This window comes from Salvelinus namaycush, chromosome 6, assembly GCF_016432855.1.
Source record: "Salvelinus namaycush isolate Seneca chromosome 6, SaNama_1.0, whole genome shotgun sequence".
In the NCBI taxonomy this organism is placed as follows: domain Eukaryota; kingdom Metazoa; phylum Chordata; class Actinopteri; order Salmoniformes; family Salmonidae; genus Salvelinus; species Salvelinus namaycush.
Window position 1 is genome coordinate 9,115,681 of NC_052312.1, and position 20,145 is coordinate 9,135,825.

At 42.0% G+C, this 20,145-nt stretch overlaps 1 protein-coding gene across 1 annotated transcript in view; it reads left to right on the forward strand.

Moving 5' to 3' along the window:
• Positions 1-20,145, forward strand: part of LOC120049598 (serine/threonine-protein phosphatase 2B catalytic subunit alpha isoform) — a 145,604-nt gene that overhangs the window by 70,574 nt on the left and 54,885 nt on the right. The window contains exons 3-5 of the mRNA XM_038995891.1: positions 17,743-17,867; positions 19,291-19,402; positions 19,751-19,896. Coding sequence (XP_038851819.1) covers positions 17,743-17,867; positions 19,291-19,402; positions 19,751-19,896 — 383 coding nt within the window. The remainder of the gene's footprint in view (positions 1-17,742; positions 17,868-19,290; positions 19,403-19,750; positions 19,897-20,145) is intronic.

Below are 20,145 nucleotides of genomic sequence, written 5' to 3' on the forward strand. Positions count from 1 at the left end.
AGTTTTCTTACGAATTCCAATTTGTTTGTAGCTAACGTTAGCTAGGTTATCTAGGTGGCCAACGTTAGGGTTAAGGGTTAAACTTAGGTTACATGCTAGCTAAGTATTTAAATGTTTAGGGTTAGTGTTAGCGAACATGCTAGCTAAGTAGTTAAAAAGTAGTAAGTAGTTGCAAAGTTGCTAAAATGCTAAAGTTGTCCATGATGTGATTCAAACATGCAACGTTTGGGTTTCTAGACCCTTACGTTACACGCCCACCCATCCTCCCCAACCAACATCCCTCCTATCATTTCTGTCTTAAGTAACCTCAGTCTGTATCTGTGATTGAAGTGCACTGTATACAATTACTTTTTGTGTGCCTGTGTCATGGATTCCCCCGGTACTGCTGCTCATTCCGTGTACCAGTTCCGGAGGTCTACGTCACCCCTCTAGGCGTCACTGAACTGTCTCATTACGCACACCTGATTCCAATTCCCCTGATTAGTAATTGTATATATGTGCCCTCTGTTCACCATTGTCTTGTCGGTTATTGTTCCCATGTCCGTTGGTCTGTGAGTACCTGTGCTTTGTTATTTCGGCTTTCGTGCTGCGTGTATTGTGCACTTGTTATTACGTGTCTCGTCCCGTGTATTGTTGTGCATTTTTTATTACGGGTCTCGCCCCATGTATTGTTATTACAGGTAGGGTTGCAAAGGGTCGCAAACCTTTCGGTAAATTTCCGGAATTTTTCCTGAAATTTTCCATGGGAAGTTAAGCCCTGGAATTTGGGGAATTTTGCTTAAATTCTTTTTAAAAAGTTAGCTTATAACAGTGAACCTTTTTTGTGGGATACACATAAGGCAATTTTGGTTAAACTATCCCCAATTCAATGGAATTCAAACCCTCTGCATGCACAGTGCATTCTTCCATCACATGTGCAGTGTACTCTTCCATCACATATACAGCTGATTCCCAAGATCTTGCACACTAATGAGATGCAATTGAGCCCACGCTGCTACACTGTCTGAGCCAAGGACTACATGCTTTCTGGTAGGTTTTAATTACAATACTGTGTGGGTGAATATATTTTAATGACATACATGATTTTTTGTTAACTAGTAAATAGTAGCCTACAGGAAAGTGTGTTTAAATAATTTATAACTTAACAATTTCTGCTAGTTAGGTTTTGCTTCATGTGGGTTTAACCTTGCTTGAGCCTGCTAACTGAGGAGTGTTAATTCACCTGTTTCCATACATGTTTAATTTTAAAACATTTATCTTACAAAAGGAGTTGTTTAATCTAACGGCTTAACTATTTATCTGTACATGGAATTGTATTTTACAGGAAAATGCCACTGGCACTATCTGATGTGTGGAGACATTTCACTGCAGCTAATGTAGAAGGAAAAGCTGTGTACATTTGAAAATACTGTGCCAAATCATAAGTGAAGAATGCAACAAAGATGCAAAATAATAATAAAAATAATAAGTTCCAACAAGCAACTTCTGACACAAGTCCCTCTACTTCTATTTGAGGTGAAAATGATGAATCAGACACCTTATCGATAACAACAGCTAATGGTCCTCCTGAAATCAGAATTATTTTGGACTCAATGGAGGAGCGTAGTCAAAGTAATGCTGATGAATGTCTTGCTCGAGCTGTGATTGCAACTGGTTCACCTCTGATGCTCACAGGCAATGTGTATTGGAAGAGATTTCTGAATGTTCTTCGCCCAGCATACACCCCTCCAACCAGACATGCTTTATCTATTAATTTGCTGGATGTAAGAGAAGAAATCCATACTGCCCTGCCCACTTCACTGTTACTCCAAGCAGAGGAAACTGCTGTTCTGAAATACATCAAAAAGCGTGAAGACTTCTGCCTGAAGCCCATACACACCGCAGCGTACATGTTGGACCCCAAGTACGCTGGCAAGAGCATCCTATCTGGGGCAGAGATCAACAAGGCCTATAGTGTCATCACTACCGTGTCTCACCACCTTGGCCTGGATTAGGGCAAGGTTCTTGGCAGTCTGGCGAAGTACACTTCCAAGCAAGGGCTTCTGGATGGAGATGCAATATGGCAGTCGTGCCAACATATCTCATCAGCCACCTGTTTGAAGGGACTTTGTGGATCTGAGGCTCTTTCCCCTGTTGCCTCCATCTTCCTCCAAATTCCACCAACATCAGCCGCCTCAGAGCGCCACTGGTCCTTGTTTGGGAACACACACACCAAAGCACACAACAGGCTGACCAATACAAGGGTTGAAAAATTGGTGGCCATCCGGGCAAATCTGAGGCTTTTTGAGCCTGACAACGAGCCATGGTCAACAAGGTTGGAAAGTGACAGTGAAGATGAGGCCTCAGAGTCTGATGTTCAAGAGGTGGACATTGAGGAGGTCCAGGGAGAAGAAATGGAAGCCTGAGAGGAAGACAACCAAAGCTTTAGTTTCTAGACTATCATTTTACAGATGTATGTTGAAAACGTGTTTGGGAGATGCGATGGATCATTGGGGATCATTCAATATTCCCTTTCTTTTGTTGTTCAGTGAAATCATCCCATGTGAAGAGTCAACTCATTTAATTAAAGTTCAATTCGTAACCAAATTGTTTTTAAAATTTCTATTGGAAGGATTTAATAATTTGCAATTATGTCTACTTATGATAAGGTAAAAGGTTTATGTTTCTGTCTCCATATGATAGGGTAAATATATCCAATGTAAAAAACATCTACATTTAAATGGTATTAATATGAATTTGCATATATTCCCGTTAATTCCCATATATTCCCGTTAATTCCCACGGAAAGTTTCCACCTCTGAATATTCCCCAAAATGTGCAAACCTAAGTATGGGTCTCGTCCCGTGTATTTATTAGAGGTTTTACCTCGCTCTTTTGTTTGGGTTACATCCCTGTGTTTTGTATACGTGTTTGTTTTGGGCTTCGTCCCCGTGCCTTTCATGGCATGTTGTATTTTTGTGTGGAGTATTAAAATCCCCTATTACGTATTCCTGCGCCTGTCTTCAATCCTTTATACAACGTGACAGCCTGCAATAAGTAATTTGTGTCTGTTTCACAATAATCTGTGATACTGGGTTGTGTGGTCGCTGAATTTTACAGTACCCAAAGTCATACTGTGATGTTACAGTATCATGGGGAAAATTACTGTGTAGCCTAAATACTGCAATGCAGGTTTGATTGGATGTTATCCCTCCCTCCCTCTCTCTGGGGAGCCCTTACCCAACCTTCTACCTTTTCCCACATCCCCTGAGTACGTCAGATACCGCCGGGCTTTCAGGGACGTGCGTGGGCTCTGCTGCCGAACACCAGAACGCTATAACAAGCACAGGGCCAAGAGTCAATTAAACTCGTTCAGTCTGACCAACCAAGGCGTCACTATGTGTTCAAATGCCCTTTTGGTACATACAGACTTGAAAAGGTCAATTACTCTGTCACACACACACACACACACACACACACACACACACACACACACACACACACACGATCAACGTTTTGGCCCTCTTGAGGAAGATTAAGAGAGGGTATATTTCATAAAGCATATTGTGTGAGCCATTGAAATGTATTGAACTTCAATATGATTCCTAAACATTTGTTAGGAGATACACTAAACGTTAGTTGATTTTTAAGTTTGTTATTTTTGTTGAATCATTTGTCATTTTTATATGACCTGTCCTTTTGGGTGATTTCTGACACTTTGATAAGAAATGGTCAGGAGATGTGCTGGTCCATATGTATAGATGCAAACCTATTGTTCTCTTTCACTCCCTTAAGTCAAGTGTCTCAGTAATACCCCAATTATACTTCATAATGAGCTTCTTTGATATTGGTTTAGTAAGAGGCAGAGGGCCAGTCCTCGGAACTAATGGCAATAGAGCACTTCCAGGAAGATTCCAAAGATAAATGGCCTTCATCCATCTCCTTTATATGTTTTGTTTTAGACTCTATTGCGCTAACATCGTACATCGGACATCTGGATGTCTCGCGAGCTTACATTCAGCAGTAATCAGTCTGGTACTTACAAGGCTACTATTGTGCAGCCTTCAAGGAAACACATCAGATATTCTCTGTCTCTCTAGTCCCCACACCAGAAGTCATTATTCTACCATTTGGCCCTGGCTAATGTAAATGTGACTGTCTGGGTTTGAATCCAGGTCTCCGGTGCACAGCAAAGATGTGTTAGCCCCTTAAGCTAAAGCCAAGGCATTAGCTTGGGTACGGCTGACGGGCTGGTAGACACAGCTACTTACATGAGACTCAAACCCATGATCTTACATTGCCATCCCAGCAAACCGGGAACATTCCCAGAACATAAGCTAAGATTTTTATAACATTAGGATAATAACATTCCAAAAACATTCAGTAAAATATTGTGCACAACATCGCGGATAGTGATGCACAACATCACTATCCGCGCTACAGAGGATAGTGTGTACAGCCATGTACATCACTGGGGCCGAGCTCCCTGCCATCCAGGACCTCTGTACCAGGCGATGTCAGAGGAAGGACCCTAAAAATTGTCAAAGACTCCAGCTACCCAAGTCATAGACTGTTCCCTCTGTTTCCACGCGGCAATCGGTACTGGAGCGCCGAGTCTGGTACCAAAAGGCTCCTGAACAGCTTCTTTCTACCCCCAAGCCATAAGACTTCTGAACAGTTAATCAAATGGCCACCCTGACTATTTGCATTGACCCCTTTTATTTGCACGGACTCTCTTGCACCAGCTCTATGCACACTCACTGGACTCTACCCACACACACTACACTGACTTTCCCAACATACACACTTCATACACTCACACACACACACAAACACCTAACACGCACATATGGATATTGACACCACTGACACAGACACACTTTCACTCTTCATATGCTGCTGCTACTCTGTTTATTATCTATCCTGATTGCCTAGTCACTTATACCCATACCTACATGTACATATTACCTCAACTACCTCGTAACCCTGCACATTGACTCGGTACCGTTACTCCTTGTATATACAGTGGGGAGAACAAGTATTTGATACACTGCCGATTTTGCAGGTTTTCCTACTTACAAAGCATGTAGAGGTCTGTAATTTTTATCATAGGTACACTTCAACTGTGAGAGACGGAATCTAAAAAAAAAATCTGGAAAATCACATTGTATGAGTTATTAAGTAATTAATTAGCATTTTATTGCATGACATAAGTATTTGATACATCAGAAAAGCAGAACTTAATATTTGGTACAGAAACCTTTGTTTGCAATTACAGAGATCATACGTTTCCTGTAGTTCTTGACCAGGTTTGCACACACTGCAGCATGGATTTTGGCCCACTCCTCCATACAGACCTTCTCCAGATCCTTCAGGTTTTGGGGCTGTCGCTGGGCAATACGGACTTTCAGCTCCCTCCAAAGATTTTCTACTGGGTTCAGCTCTGGAGACTGGCTAGGCCACTCCAGGACCTTGAGATGCTTCTTACGGAGCCACTCCTTAGTTGCCCTGGCTGTGTGTTTCGGGTCGTTGTCATGCTGGAAGACCCAGCCACGACCCATCTTCAATGCTCTTACTGAGGGAAGGAGGTTGTTGGCCAAGATCTCGCGATACATGGCCCCATCCATCCTCCCCTCAATACGGTGCAGTCGTCCTGTACCCTTTGCAGAAAAGCATCCCCAAAGAATGATGTTTCCACCTCCATGCTTCACGGTTGGGATGGTGTTCTTGGGGTTGTACTCATCCTTCTTCTTCCTCCAAACACGGCGAGTGGAGTTTAGACCAAAAAGCTCTATTTTTGTCTCATCAGACCACATGACCTTCTCCCATTCCTCCTCTGGATCATCCAGATGGTCATTGGCAAACTTCAGACGGGCCTGGACATGCGCTGGCTTGAGCAGGGGGACCTTGCGTGCGCTGCAGGATTTTAATCCATGACGGCGTAGTGTGTTACTAATGGTTTTCTTTGAGACTGTGGTCCCAGCTCTCTTCAGGTCATTGACCAGGTCCTGCCGTGTAGTTCTGGGCTGATCCCTCACCTTCCTCAGGATCATTGATGCCCCACGAGGTGAGATCTTGCATGGAGCCCCAGACCGAGGGTGATTGACCGTCATCTTGAACTTCTTCCATTTTCTAATAATTGCGCCAACAGTTGTTGCCTTCTCACCAAGCTGCTTGCCTATTGTCCTGTAGCCCATCCCAGCCTTGTGCAGGTCTACAATTTTATCCCTGATGTCCTTACACAGCTCTCTGGTCTTGGCCATTGTGGAGAGGTTGGAGTCTGTTTGATTGAGTGTGTGGACAGGTGTCTTTTATACAGGTAACGAGTTCAAACAGGTTCAGTTAATACAGGTAATGAGTGGAGAACAGGAGGGCTTCTTAAAGAAAAACTAACAGGTCTGTGAGAGCCGGAATTCTTACTGGTTGGTAGGTGATCAAATACTTATGTCATGCAATAAAATGCAAATTAATTACTTCAAAATCATACAATGTGATTTTCTGGATTTTTGTTTTAGATTCTGCCTCTCACAGTTGAAGTGTACCTATGATAAAAATTACAGACCTCTACATGCTTTGTAAGTAGGAAAACCTGCAAAATCGGCAGTGTATCAAATACTTGTTCTCCCCACTGTAGCCTTATTATTGTTATTTTGTGTTACTATTTTATATTTCTGCATTGTTGGCAAAGGGCTCGTAAGTAAGCATTTCACTGTAAAGTCTACAACTCTTATATTCGGCGCAAGTGACAAATGTAACTAATTTAATTTGACTCAAACCCATTTTCTTGCATATAACAAGCCCATAATATTATGTGACTCAAACCCATTGCCTTATTAAGGTGATGATTAAAGATGGCATGGTGCCTACAGATGTAAGATCTTAATTTGATCACTCTTTTGTTGCTGAAAATTTCCTGCACAACAGGAAGTGCAAACTTGTAGTGTATTGGAGGTTCTAAAAAAAATCCATTCATTATAATCCACATAATAATTCACATTTCCTGTTGCTGTAGGATTATTTTCCTGCTGAAGCAAACTGGTTCAAATTAAGATCCTACATCTGTAGACGCTGTGCTGCTGTCCCTCTATTTGTGGCTGAGTGTTGCACAATGTACTGTAAAAAATGTCTCCACTGTCTCTGCCACGATCACAAATCATAGTGCCATGCGAGGTTTTCACTTATTAGATAATAAGGGAGCGAAGGGCAGTGGTTGCTATGTGTTAGGTGTTGTGTTATAACAAAATGGTGTCTGTTTTAGTGTACATCTCATTAAAGTGGAACTGACAGTGTTTTAACTACATTTTGGATGTGAAACAAACAGACAATCATAATATCAGTCAAAAACATTAAATTCACAGTTTATGCTTCAAACCCAACTTTTTAAGAGGTTTTATAAATGGGTTATATTTTACTCAAAATTCCATGAATTACAGTAAGGCATTTTTGGCAGAATAGATGGATGCAGTTCAATGCATGATTCATATAACTCACCAATTTTTTTATTTTTTATTTTACCTTTATTTAACTAGGCAAGTCAGTTAAAAACAAATTCTTATTTTCAATGATGGCCTAGGAACAGTGGGTTAACTGTCATTAACAGATTTTTACCTTGTCAGCTTGGGGATTCGATCTTGCAACCTTTCGGTTATTAGTCCAACGCTCTAACTACTAGGCTACCTGCCGCCAGGTCATAATTTTGGACTACCAATACATTTCTTGGTGGTCCAAAAATATTGCTGTCAGGTTGTAGATTTCAGCTGGCCTGGTACATTGTTTGCTGCCACGACCCATTCAGAATGCACAGTTTCAGTTTCAAAACGGACAACTATAACTAACATGCTGACCAGACCGGACACGTCGCGTGCGCGAGCGTCGCAAAATAAATTTAGAAACCCATGTTATTCAATTATTGCACCCACACTGCTTGCGCGCGCCAACTGAGCGTCTGCGACACCAGGGGCTAAAATAGATGTCGTTCCTATTTCTGACGCAGATCGCGCTGCAAGTCCTGCCTCTCCCATCTCCTCGTTGGTTTATAGAAGCAGGTACCCACGTGCCATCTCCTCATTGGTTTATAGGTTATACCCACGTGGGTGATAGAAAGACGAAAACTGTTTTGCCGGTAATACATTGAAAGTTTAGATGCGATCACCATATAATTTAAACGATGAACCTGCGTGTCGTGATCGCGTTTGGTGTGGGGGGGCAAAATAAATGTATGCACGATAGCGTACGCGCGCAGCCGGTTTGGGCAAGGTGTAATAAGGCTGGGAATGTCAATACAATCAAACTAGCAAGGGCAATGACCACAAGTCAGTCATAACGTGGCTAATAGGCTAGCGCACATGTGTCAAACACAATGCCCATGGGCCGAATAGGACACACAAGTGCGTATAAATGAGTCAACATTTGAGTCAGCTACTTTAACGAAGTACAGCCAGATGCGCTCACATTGTTGAATTCAACTTCAATTCCGCTGCTTTCATGTGTCCGGGTAACAGCGGAGAGAAAGCTTACAGACACATGTCACAGTCTGAGCTAGGCTACTATAAAATGTTGCAGTCGGTTTTTAAAGCTTGACCATTTATAACCAAAAAACAAGACCTGCAACAAACACCATGGAAAACAGAAACATCTAGGCCTATTACAGCAACATTTGAGCAGAAGCCTAATATATTTTGAGTGCACCTTACAGCAATGCTGCATTCAACCGCACCGGTGATCCATACAGTGCAAAATATATATATTCATTACCGGTCAAAGGTTTTAGAACACCTACTCATTTTTTTCTTTATTTTTACTATTTTCTACATTGAAGAATAGTAGTGAAGACATCAAAACTGATAACACATATGGAATCATGTAGTAAGCAAAAAAGTGTTAAACAAATCAAAATATATTTTCTATTTGAGATTCTTCAAATAGCTACCCCTTTGCCTTGATGACAGCCTTGCACACTCTTGGCATTCTCTCAACCAGCTTCACCTGGAATGCTTTTCCAACAGTCTTGAAAGAGTTCCCACATATGCTGAGTGTAACAGTATAACTTTAGTCCGTCCCCTCGCCCCAACCCGGGCGTGAACCAGGGACCCTCTGCACACATCAACAACAGTCACCCACGAAGCATCGTTACCCATCGCTCCACAAAAGCCGCGGCTCTTGTAGAGCAAGGGGAACCACTACTTCAAGGTCTCAAAGCGAGTTACGTAACCGATTGAAACGCTATTAGCGCGCACCACCGCTAACTAGCTAGCCATTTCACATCCGTTACACTCACCCCCCTTTCGACCTCCTCCTTTTCCGCAGCAACCAGTGATCCGGGTCAACAGCATCAATGTAACAGTATAACTTTATGGCGACCCCTCGCCCCAACGCGAACCAGGGACCCTCTGCACACATCAACAACAGTTACCCACGAAGCGTCGTTACCCATCGCTCCACAAAGGCCGCAGCCCTTGCAGAGCAAGGGGAACCACTACTTCAAGGTCTCAAAGCGAGTGACGTAACCGATTGAAACGCTATTAGCGCGCACCACCGCTAACTAGCTAGCCATTTCACATCCGTTACATGAGCACTTGTTGGCTGCTTTTCCATCACGCTGCGGTCTGACTCATCCCAAACCATCTCAATTTGGTTGAGGTCGGGGGATTGTGGGGGCCAGGTCATCTGATGCAGCACTCCATCACTCTCCTTGGTAAAATAGCCCTTACACAGCCTGTGTTGGGTCATTGTCCTGTTGAAAAATAGTCCCACTAAGCCCAAACCAGATGGGATGGCATATCACTGCAGAATGCTGTGGTAGCCATGCACTCCCACACCACCACACATGCGGAGATAATCCGTTCACCAACACTGCGTCTCACAAAGACACGGCGGTTGGAACCTAAAATCTCCCATTTGAAATCCAGACCAAAGGACACATTTCTACCTGTCTAATGTCCATTGCTCGTGTTTCTTGGCCCAAGCAAGTCTCTTCTTATTATTGGTGTCCTTTAGGAGTGGTTTCTTTGCAGAAATTCGACCATGAAAGCCTGATTCACACAGTTTCCTCTGAACAGTTGATGTTGAGATATATCTGTTACTTGAACTCTTGTTACTTGAAATGCTTCACATTTATTTGGGCTGCAATTTCTGAGGTTGGTACCTCTAATGAACTTATCCTCTGCAGCAGAGGTAACTCTGGGTCTTCCATTCCTGTGGCGTTCCTCATGAGAGCCAGTTTCATCATAGCGCTCAATGTTTTTTGCGACTGCACTTGAAGAAACTTTCAGTTCTTGAAATGTTCCGTATTGACTGACCTTCATGTCTTAAAATAATGATGGACAGTCATTTCTCTTTGCTTTTTTGAGCTGTTCTTGCCATAATATGGACTTGCTCTTTTACCAAATAGGGCTATCTTCTGTATACTCCCCTTCCTTGGAGCATTAAGAAGGAAAGAAATTACACAAATTCACTTTTAACAAGGCACACCTGTTAATTGCAATGCATTCCAGGTGACTACCTCATGAAGCTGGTTGAGAGAATGCCTAGAGTGTGCAAAGCTGTCATCAAGGCAAAGGGTGGCAACTTTAAAGAATCTCAAATATAAAATATATTTTGATTTGTTTAACACTTTTTTTGGTTACTACATGATTCCATATGTGTTATTTCATAGTTTTGATGTCTTCACAATTATTCTACAATGTAGAATAATAAAAATAAATAAAAAACCTTGAATGAGTAAGGGTTGCAGCATATTATGCACCTCTGCAAGCATAGCAGCAAAGGTTGGACAAATATTATTTATCTCTTTTTTAATATGTTAAAATGATTTATACAGCATCCTATGTACATAAGTGGACATTTTAAAGGGCCGTATTTTCTTAATATAGCAATGGCCAGTTTGGGTAGCAGTTGTAAAAAATAAATGTCTGGCCCGAGAATTCATTGTGTTTTTTTAAGATGGTCCATGTGCTGTTTGAGTTTGACAGCCCTGGGCTAGCGTATCTACACTGAACAAAAATATAAAGTATAATGTAAAGTGTTGGTCCCATGTTTCATGAGCTGAAATAAAAGATCCCAGAAATGTTCCATGCGAACAAAATGCTTATTTCTCTCAAATTTTGTGCACACATTTGTTTACATCCCTATTAGTGAACATTTCTCATTTTCCAAGATAATCCATCCACCTGACAGTAGTGGCATTTAAAGAAGCTGATTAAACAGCATGATCATTACACAGGCGCACCTTGTGCTGGGGACAATAAAAGGCCACTCTAAAATTTGCACATCAAATTTTGTCACATAACACAATGCCACAGATGTCAAGTTGAGGGAGCATGCAATTGGCATGCTGACTGCAGCAATATCCACCAGAGCAGTTGCCAGATAACTGAATGTTAATTTCTCTAACATAAGCTGCCTCCAACGTCGTTTTAGAGAATTTGGCTGTATGTCCAACCTGCAGTATGTCAAACCTGCCACACAAACACAGCCATATGGCGTAATGTGGGCGAGCGGTTTGCTGATGTCAACGCTGTGAACAGAGTGCCCCATGGTGGCGGTGTGGTTATGGCATGGGCAGGCATAAGCTACGGACAACGATCACAATTGCATTTTATCGATGGCAATTTGAGATACCGTGGCGAGATCCGGCCCATTGTCGTGCTGTTCATCCGTCGCAATCACCTCATGTTTCAGAATGATAATGTCGCAAGGATCTGTACACAATTCCTGGAAGCTGAAAATGTCCCAGTTCTTCCATGGCCTGCATAGTCACCAGACGAATCACCCATTGAGCATGTTTGGGATGGTTGAATTGACGTGTACAACAGTGTGTTCCAGTTCCCGCTAATATCCAGCAACTTCGCACAACCATTGAAGAGGAGTGGGACAACATTCCACAGGCCACAATCAACAGCATGATCAACTCTATGCGAAGGAGATGTGTCGCGCTGCAGGAATCGAATAGTGGTCACACCAGATTATTTAAGGTATCTGTTACCAACAGATGCATATCTGTATTCCGAGACATGTGAAATCCATATGAGGATGTCATGTCATTGGAGGAGAGGGTGAGTGACCAACTTTTTCCCCTCATATCGTTTTTCGTTGGCTACAGCTAGAGATGCTGCCGGTTTCATTTGGTTAGCTAGCAAGAAATGTGAATCGCTTTGCTAGCCAGCTATGCTGAACTTGAATGACTGTTATCCACAGTTAGCTTATCTCTTAGTTGTCAATCAAATGTGTTGGGCGTGCAGGCAAGTTCCCATTTAATTGTCAAAACGTGGGTTGGGACAAAAATGCATTGGAGGGCAAGCTGCAGAAGGACGTGCAGGCAACTATTCCGCCATTGTTTATCAGTGAAATTTTGACTGCCAACTAGTTGAAAAAGTTTGAGAAGGTTTATCTAATGTTTCCTCGTTAGATTTTAGCTCATCCAGCTCTGGCTAGCATTAGTTGATGATATGCATTGGCTGTCACGCCCTGACCATAGAGAGCCTTTTATTCTCTATGTTGGTTAGGTCGGGGTGTGACTAGGGTGGGTTATCTAGGTTGTTGTATATCTATGTTGGCCTGGTATGGTTCCCAATCAGAGGCAGCTGTTTATCATTGTTTCTGATTGGGGATCATATTTAGGCAGCCATTTCCCCACTGTGTTTTGTGGGATCTTGTTTGGAGTTAGTGCATGTTGCACCTCTTATGTTACGGTTCATTGTTTGTTTCTTTTTTTTGTTTTGTAAGTTTCAGGAAATAAAGATGTCGAACTCAGAGTACGCTGCGCCTTGGTCCGTTTATTCATTAGACGATCGTGACATTGGCAACTGAGGGGAAGAGAGCCTACCTTTTCATGGTTGTTTGATCAATAGGATTGTGAAGTTCCCAAATGTAAGAGGACTCCCGTTGTATTTACATATTTGCAGAAATCCATTAAGGTGTATTTTTTGCTCTAAAGTTGCGCTGCTGCCTGTAAACACACAGTCCAGTTAAAAGTAAACGATGGCAGGCCCGTGTGTGGCTTATGTGCTTATAGGCCAACTGTAGCGCTGATTGGCTATGGCGTACCGGTCTGCGCAAACACCAGTCCTGGACAGGACAGATGTTTTTATTTGGTTTTATTTACTGCAGTGTCTATTAATTGACCTAATGCACTGAAGCTTTCCAGCTGTTGCTATAGAATTTTCACAAATGCCTTACTATACGTCATTCCCAAACATTCTATGAAGGTGTCATATTTTGTCAGTTACACTTTAAATCACAGTGGTAGCAGATCAGTTGAGAACGTTACCTTTGTCATACCACACAAGTTGGTGTCATGTCATTGTGGTTGTTCCTTTTAATTCTGTCATTCTATGATTGTGTTTTTTTGATTGTGCTCATAGAATATGCTTGATAGCTCCATAATGCTGTATGTGTGGTCCCCATCTCATTCTCTGCAGATAGTATGCAAGCCATACCTCTCATTCGATAGTCAAGAAAAAAGCCTGGAGCTGCAATTCATCATTGTTATCTTCCAGAGAAATCAGTTGTATGAGATTGGTTGTGAAGTAGAATGGCGAGTCAGAGAAAAGGCTTGGTGGTGTGTTGGTTGTGAATCAGCCTGTAGAGCCAGGGGGTAGGAGTTAACATGAGACACTTGTACACCCACTCCTACACCCACCCCTCTCCTACTCAACAGTTCTGTTCTACGGCAATGATACACACACACTCGCACATGCACAAGTGCACACACACACACACACACACACACACACTGAGTGCCTTACAAGGCCAGATTTTCTGTTGAAAAGAAGCCATTGTTTCTCTCACTCACTCACTCATTCATTCTGCACCTCATTCTCCCATCTCTTCTGTCTATGTGATGTGTCTTGGGCGACCCACACACACTTTCTGGTTGTGTCTATCAGGCCCAAACTGCTCCCGACACAGCTCACTGCTGTACCATTCAGCACAACCTGTAGCTACGTTCTGCACTAATGACTTAACTGTACAACCAACGAGAGAAAAGAGCCTTCATCTACCAGACCTTCACACCCCGGTCTGTCACATACAACATATGAATACTGAACGGATTTGCAAGCTGCACTCCTATATGCACTACTATTTCACTCCAGGCTTGAACTCGGCAGATCTCACCAACTCAATGAGCTTGCCTCTGGAGTGGCCTGTGTAGGTTATCGAGCAGAGCTGGCTTGTGTAAGTCAGCCACCCACACACATACTAGCTGCTGCCGCCTGACTGGCGATATGGTTTTGATCAGTCTCGCACAGTAGCGCGGGGCGATGGATGGCGAGAACAAATTCTATCTCACTTGAGATAATGTACTCCCACCTGCTCATCTTATGTGGGCGTTGTCGTGACTGGTGATTGCCTGTGTCCATGCATGTGCTTGCCTGCATGTGTGTTATAACAAAGCCCAGAGGAAAGCCATTGTATCTGATATGAATACGGCCTTACTGCCTACTATCCAGTGTGTTCAGTGTGCACAGCTGATTAGAACTCACCATGGCCTGGCTTGGCTGGCCATACATCATATCGTCTTCTTGACCCCTAGGTCACTCTATTCCAGTGTGACCCCACGGCCACTTCTGTCACCATGGCGTTATCACAGAGAAACACAAAGGTTGGTTTTGTCCAGATCCACCCACACACAGAGCGAGAGAGAGCACATCCCTAGGGCTGGAGCGTTTAGTGTAACCGTTTGTTGCTTCATCATGTTCCTTGTGTTCTTGGATTGTTTGTTATTCTCATGTTATGTCTTGTAACAGTGTGATGTTGAATAAGACATTTGAATAGACTGTATCCCAGCTTTTTTGATAGACCAATATTTTGCAGCAACTAGGTCTCAAAGTCTCACGTCAGAATTAGACGTTCATCCATGTTTCTCAAACATCAAATTTGGATGTTCTTCCAAACGGCAAATTTCAAAGTGTTTAAGGTTGAGTTTAGGCATTAAGTGCGAAATTTTAACAAATACAAATGTTCTATCGCTGGATTCGAACATGCAACCCTTGCCAACGCTTACACCCATCCACATCCACAGCACCCTAGCAAAATCGAAACCTACTTGAAGGTAACAGCGCTCACTCTTGCCCCTTGTGGCCAGTTACCACGTCATTTCCCAAAGTCCTCAGCCCTAAATGTAACTTTAGCAAGCAGTTGCTTATCAACAGATAGTTTGTTGATTGTATGACCATCTGTAGATCTGCAGGTGGACTATCCGGACTATCCAAATAAAGTGTGACCCAACCAACAGTTGATTTTGGGAGGGGAAGGGAGCACATTAGAAATGAGAACCCTTTGAGTCTTAACCTAAGTCTAAATCCAGAAATGAAACCATTTGAAAAGAGTGGGATTCTTCAAAGATAAAATTACAAAATGAGAGTTTACAATGCATATGCGGAGAACAGATTCTCTCTTCTCTTCCTCGTGTCTCGAGGGGCTTGTAACTCCAGCTAATTACTTTCCAATGCAGTCATCCAACATATGATAATTGGAACTGTCTTCAAGATATTGCTACAAGTTTACTCTCTGTCATTAGATACAGGCTTAAAGACACATGTAAACAAATAAGTGGATAGCGTTTGCAAAGGATGGTGTTGATATTCATTGCCAGGGACCAAATTAGTAGGCCTATCAGTGCTTTAGCAACTGAGTAGTTGGCTGACGTTATCTTTTGCTACTGAGTATCAGTGTATCAATTGTTACCATGAATGTTAATGTTGTTGAACATTTTCTCACTGAAATGTAAGGTTAGAAAAATGGAGAGGGAATTACCTACCAATATTTGTGAATAACACACACACTCCGAATTTTAAAAAAAACATGTTTTGGTCAAATCAATCAGGGAATTCATTGTATAATAATATAAACTATGATTGGCTGGTCATGAAGGTTCTGACTTGCAGCTGGATATGACATTCAACACAGGGCACTGCATTGCAAAGAAATGACTAGGACTAGGTAGGACTGGTCTGGGTTCTTTAATCGCAGTACCAGCGATTACAGTGTGTGGCCAGCGGGTGACAAATGTCTGAAGGCACTGTGGGCTGTGGCTCCTTGGCTCTCCGGGGAGCAGTGGTGAACGGGGTCAGAGGGGCAATGGGAAAACCGATCCTATTTCACTGAGTGGCAAATGGTAATCCCTGATTTCATGGAGAGATTGAGTCAGCCCAGTCACAATGTGGGTCATGTTGGGTTGTTGACTGTAGTGATTAATGGATAGGTGGGGTGGGGATGTGACTAACGTCAAAGGAAAGAAATGTGCCAAAGTCCCTCTGTTATGAAGGAGGGGAGGGAGTGGAGTGTACAGTCCATTTTCGATAATGCACATTGCCATACAATTGCGGACAACAACAACACTGTAGAGTTGAGATCTATACAGGCATTGGGATACATTTCGTTCCTCCATAATAACATAATAATAGCAGAATTTTGTTCCGTAGCAATAGAATAATAGGCTGTACAAATGATGTTCCTTTCATAGATTTCAGTGAGGGTGTTCTATGAACAAAAAGCACAGGGAAGTGACGCATGTCATAGTGAGACATTCTATTGTACTAAAGATGGATCTATGATCTATGGCTGAATGACAGATTTATTGATAAATGTTTCATGTTATCTCATGATACCACCTTGCTAACAATGGGATGTCAATGTACACGCTAATAATGGGATATCAATGTACATCAATGGGATATCAATGCACATCAGTGTTTCCATAGATGCTTGTAAGAATAAAATGGCAAATTCAAAAGGTTATTGGGTTATTGAAGACTGACTCTCATACTAATCATACAATAAGAATTTTACTGTGACGTAAAACGTTAGGCCACTCTAAAATCCACTGTAACAGAAATAGTATGGACCTTATTTGTCCCCATGTTTGTTTGTTTGTTGATAGCCAGTCTTGCTGTATCTCCCTTTACATTACAGTGGTCCTTCTTGGTTCGAGTAGGGTCCAACATTTTGGGAAGGTGTTGCATTTGTCTAGAAAAAAAAGAACCATTCTTGAAACAACATATTTGGTCTGACAAAGTCATATCTCTCATGCTAATAGATGATGTAAAAAGTAGAATATAATAGTTGGTTTGGTCATGTTGATTTGTGGTGCAGGCTAGTTATTGGTCAGAGGGTCTCTCGAGTGGGATTCTGCCCTGGGCCTGCTTACATTGTTTATGCAAAGCAAAACTCACTGTGTAATACAACACATAGTGTCTCGGTTCACATGTTTTATGCATGATGCATGTATTATGAAGGGATGCAGGCGAGACAACACATTTTTGTACCAGTTGGCCCAGGTTCAATTGGCTGGCGACATACAGTACAGAAACACAAGACACTTCGCACTTGCAAACCCTCTCCAGGCTAATTGTATGAAACATGCTTTGAGTTTAAACCTTTATGTTTGTTAGGTGAGAGTAGCAGTTGCATTGTGTATTGGAACTGGGTATATATTAACACATAATTGCCCCCGTAAATAAAAGCCATTGTGCCACTTGGCTTCAGAGGATGGTTTATGATCATGATAAATGTCATGATGATGTTCATGTTTATGTATTAGGAGGAACAATTGTCACAATGCCCTCTTTTTGTCCTGGGTCTATGTACATGAATTATGATACCACAAACAAAAGTGTAATAAGAAATGGATATTAAAATTCATATTCATATTTTTTACCGCACAGAAAAACTGCACTTTTAAAGAAGACAAAGAAAATGTTTAGAATGTGAAAGTCAAGAGTTTGTATGACGTCTATTTCCTCCTCTGTGTGTTTCCTATAGTTTGCGGAGACATCCATGGCCAGTTCTTTGACCTGATGAAGCTGTTTGAAGTAGGAGGGTCACCGGCTAGCACGCGCTACCTTTTCTTGGGCGACTACGTCGACAGAGGATATTTCAGTATTGAAGTAAGTGTTTCACCTGTTCTAAGAACATTAAAGGAAAATACCACTCAAAAACTATCTTTTGGTATTTGTTTCATTAGTCCATTGTTGAAACAGTCCCAAAATGTTTTGCATGTCAACAATCAAGTTTTTAAGATATACAGTGCATTCGGAAAGTATTCAGACCCCTTCCCTTTTTCCACATTTTGTTACGTTACAGCCTTATTCTAAAATGTTTTTTTTTTTTTTTTTCAAATGTATACCAGTATTTTATTTTATTTATATAAGTATTCAGACCCTTTGTTATGAGAGTCAAAATTGAGCTCAGGTGGATCCTGTTTCCATTGATCATCCTTGAGATGTTCCAACTTGATTACAGTCCACCTGTGGTAAATTCAATTGATTGGACATGATTTGGAAAGGCACACACGTTTCTATATAAGGTCCCACAGTTGACAGTGCATCTCAGAGCAAAAACCAAGCCATGAGGTCGAAGTAATTGTACAAAGAGCTCTGAGACAGGATTGTCAAGGACAGATCTGAGGAAGGGTACCAAAAAATGCAGCATTGAAGGTCCCCAAGAACACAGTGGCCTCCATCATTCTTAAATGGAAGAAACTTGGAACCACCAAGACTCTTCCTAGAGCAAGCCATCTGGCCAAACTAAGCAATCGGAGGAGAAGGGCCTTAGTCAGGGAGGTGACCAAGAACCGGACAGAGCTCCAGAGTTCCTCTGTGGAGGAACCCTTCCAGATGGACAACCATCTCTGCAGCACTCCACCAATCAGGCCTTTATGGTAGAGTGGCCAGACGAAAGCCACTCCTCAGTAAAAGGCACATGACAGCCCGCTTGGGGTTTGCCAGAAGGCCCCTAAAAACTCTCAGACCATGAGAATCAAGATTCTCTGGTCTGATGAAACCAAGATTGAACTCTTTGGCCTAAATGCCAAGCTTCACGTCTGGAGCAAACCTGGCACCGACAGCATCATGCTGTATGGATGTTTTTCAGAGCCAGGGACTGGGAGATTAGTCAGGATCGAGGGAAAGATGAACGGATCAAAGTACAGAGAGATACCCATCCAACCTGACAGAGCCCAAATTTGTAACAAAAACATTTTTAACCTGTTTTTGCTTCGTCATTCTGTGGTGTATTGTGTGTAGGTTGATAAGGGAAAAAACAATGTAATCGATTTTAAATAAGGCTGGAATGTAACAAAATGTGAAAAAAAGTCAAGGGGTCTGAATACTTTCCAAATGCACTGTAGAACTTTCAAAATACAGAAAGTGTCACGGTATGATGCGTTTTGCATAATCCTTTAAGTTAAAGAAGGAAGTGGTTGATGCTTTTGCTTTCGTACATCTGAGACTCCTATTAGTCATTGTCTATTGTATATGTTCTCTGAAAATATGCTAATTAATTTCCTATGTCTTTGTTATTGTCTTCCAGTGTGTGCTGTACTTGTGGGCCTTAAAGATCCTATACCCCAAAACACTATTTTTGCTCCGTGGGAACCACGAATGTAGACATTTAACAGAGTATTTCACATTTAAGCAGGAATGTAAGTGTGGTTTTGAGTTTTTCTTTCTGAAGCATTTTACATTGAACATGACGCTTGACTTTCAAATGTTCACGCGGAAAAGTGCTTCTTGGCATAGTATGAAATCAGATTCTTGCTTTCTCCTTGATATGTATTTACATATGTCAGGGCTATTGCTGTTGGATTCAGGCTTAGAGTATAACCAAAATACCAAGGGCAGAGTTAGAGTTTTTTATGTCTTTTGGATGTTTTCTGACACTTTGTTTTAACTTTCCGACCCAGGCCCAGCACACTGCCCTAGTGTGTAAGAGCTAGGGGTGTTTGGCCTGGCAACACTCTTCAGTCCTCGCCCTATTTCCACCCTGACAGGTAGAATTAAGTATTCAGAGCGGGTGTACGATGAGTGTATGGACGCCTTCGACTGCCTTCCCCTGGCTGCCCTTATGAACCAGCAGTTCCTGTGTGTACACGGAGGACTTTCCCCAGAAATCTCAAACCTCGACGACATCAGGAAAGTACGTGATTTCCCAAACTACATTACTTGCATGACAAAGCCCAATGCAATATGCTTTTAATTTGTGCCGACTTTGGTACATTTTACACAGACTACTACATTCGGAATGATCTTCTCTTTTTACCTTAAAATCATGAATACTTGGGATATTGAATTGTTTCTATAGTGTATGAATATATCGCATGTATAGTGGCAAGAAAAAGTATGTGAACCCTTTGGAATTAACTGGATTTCTGCATAAATTGGTCAT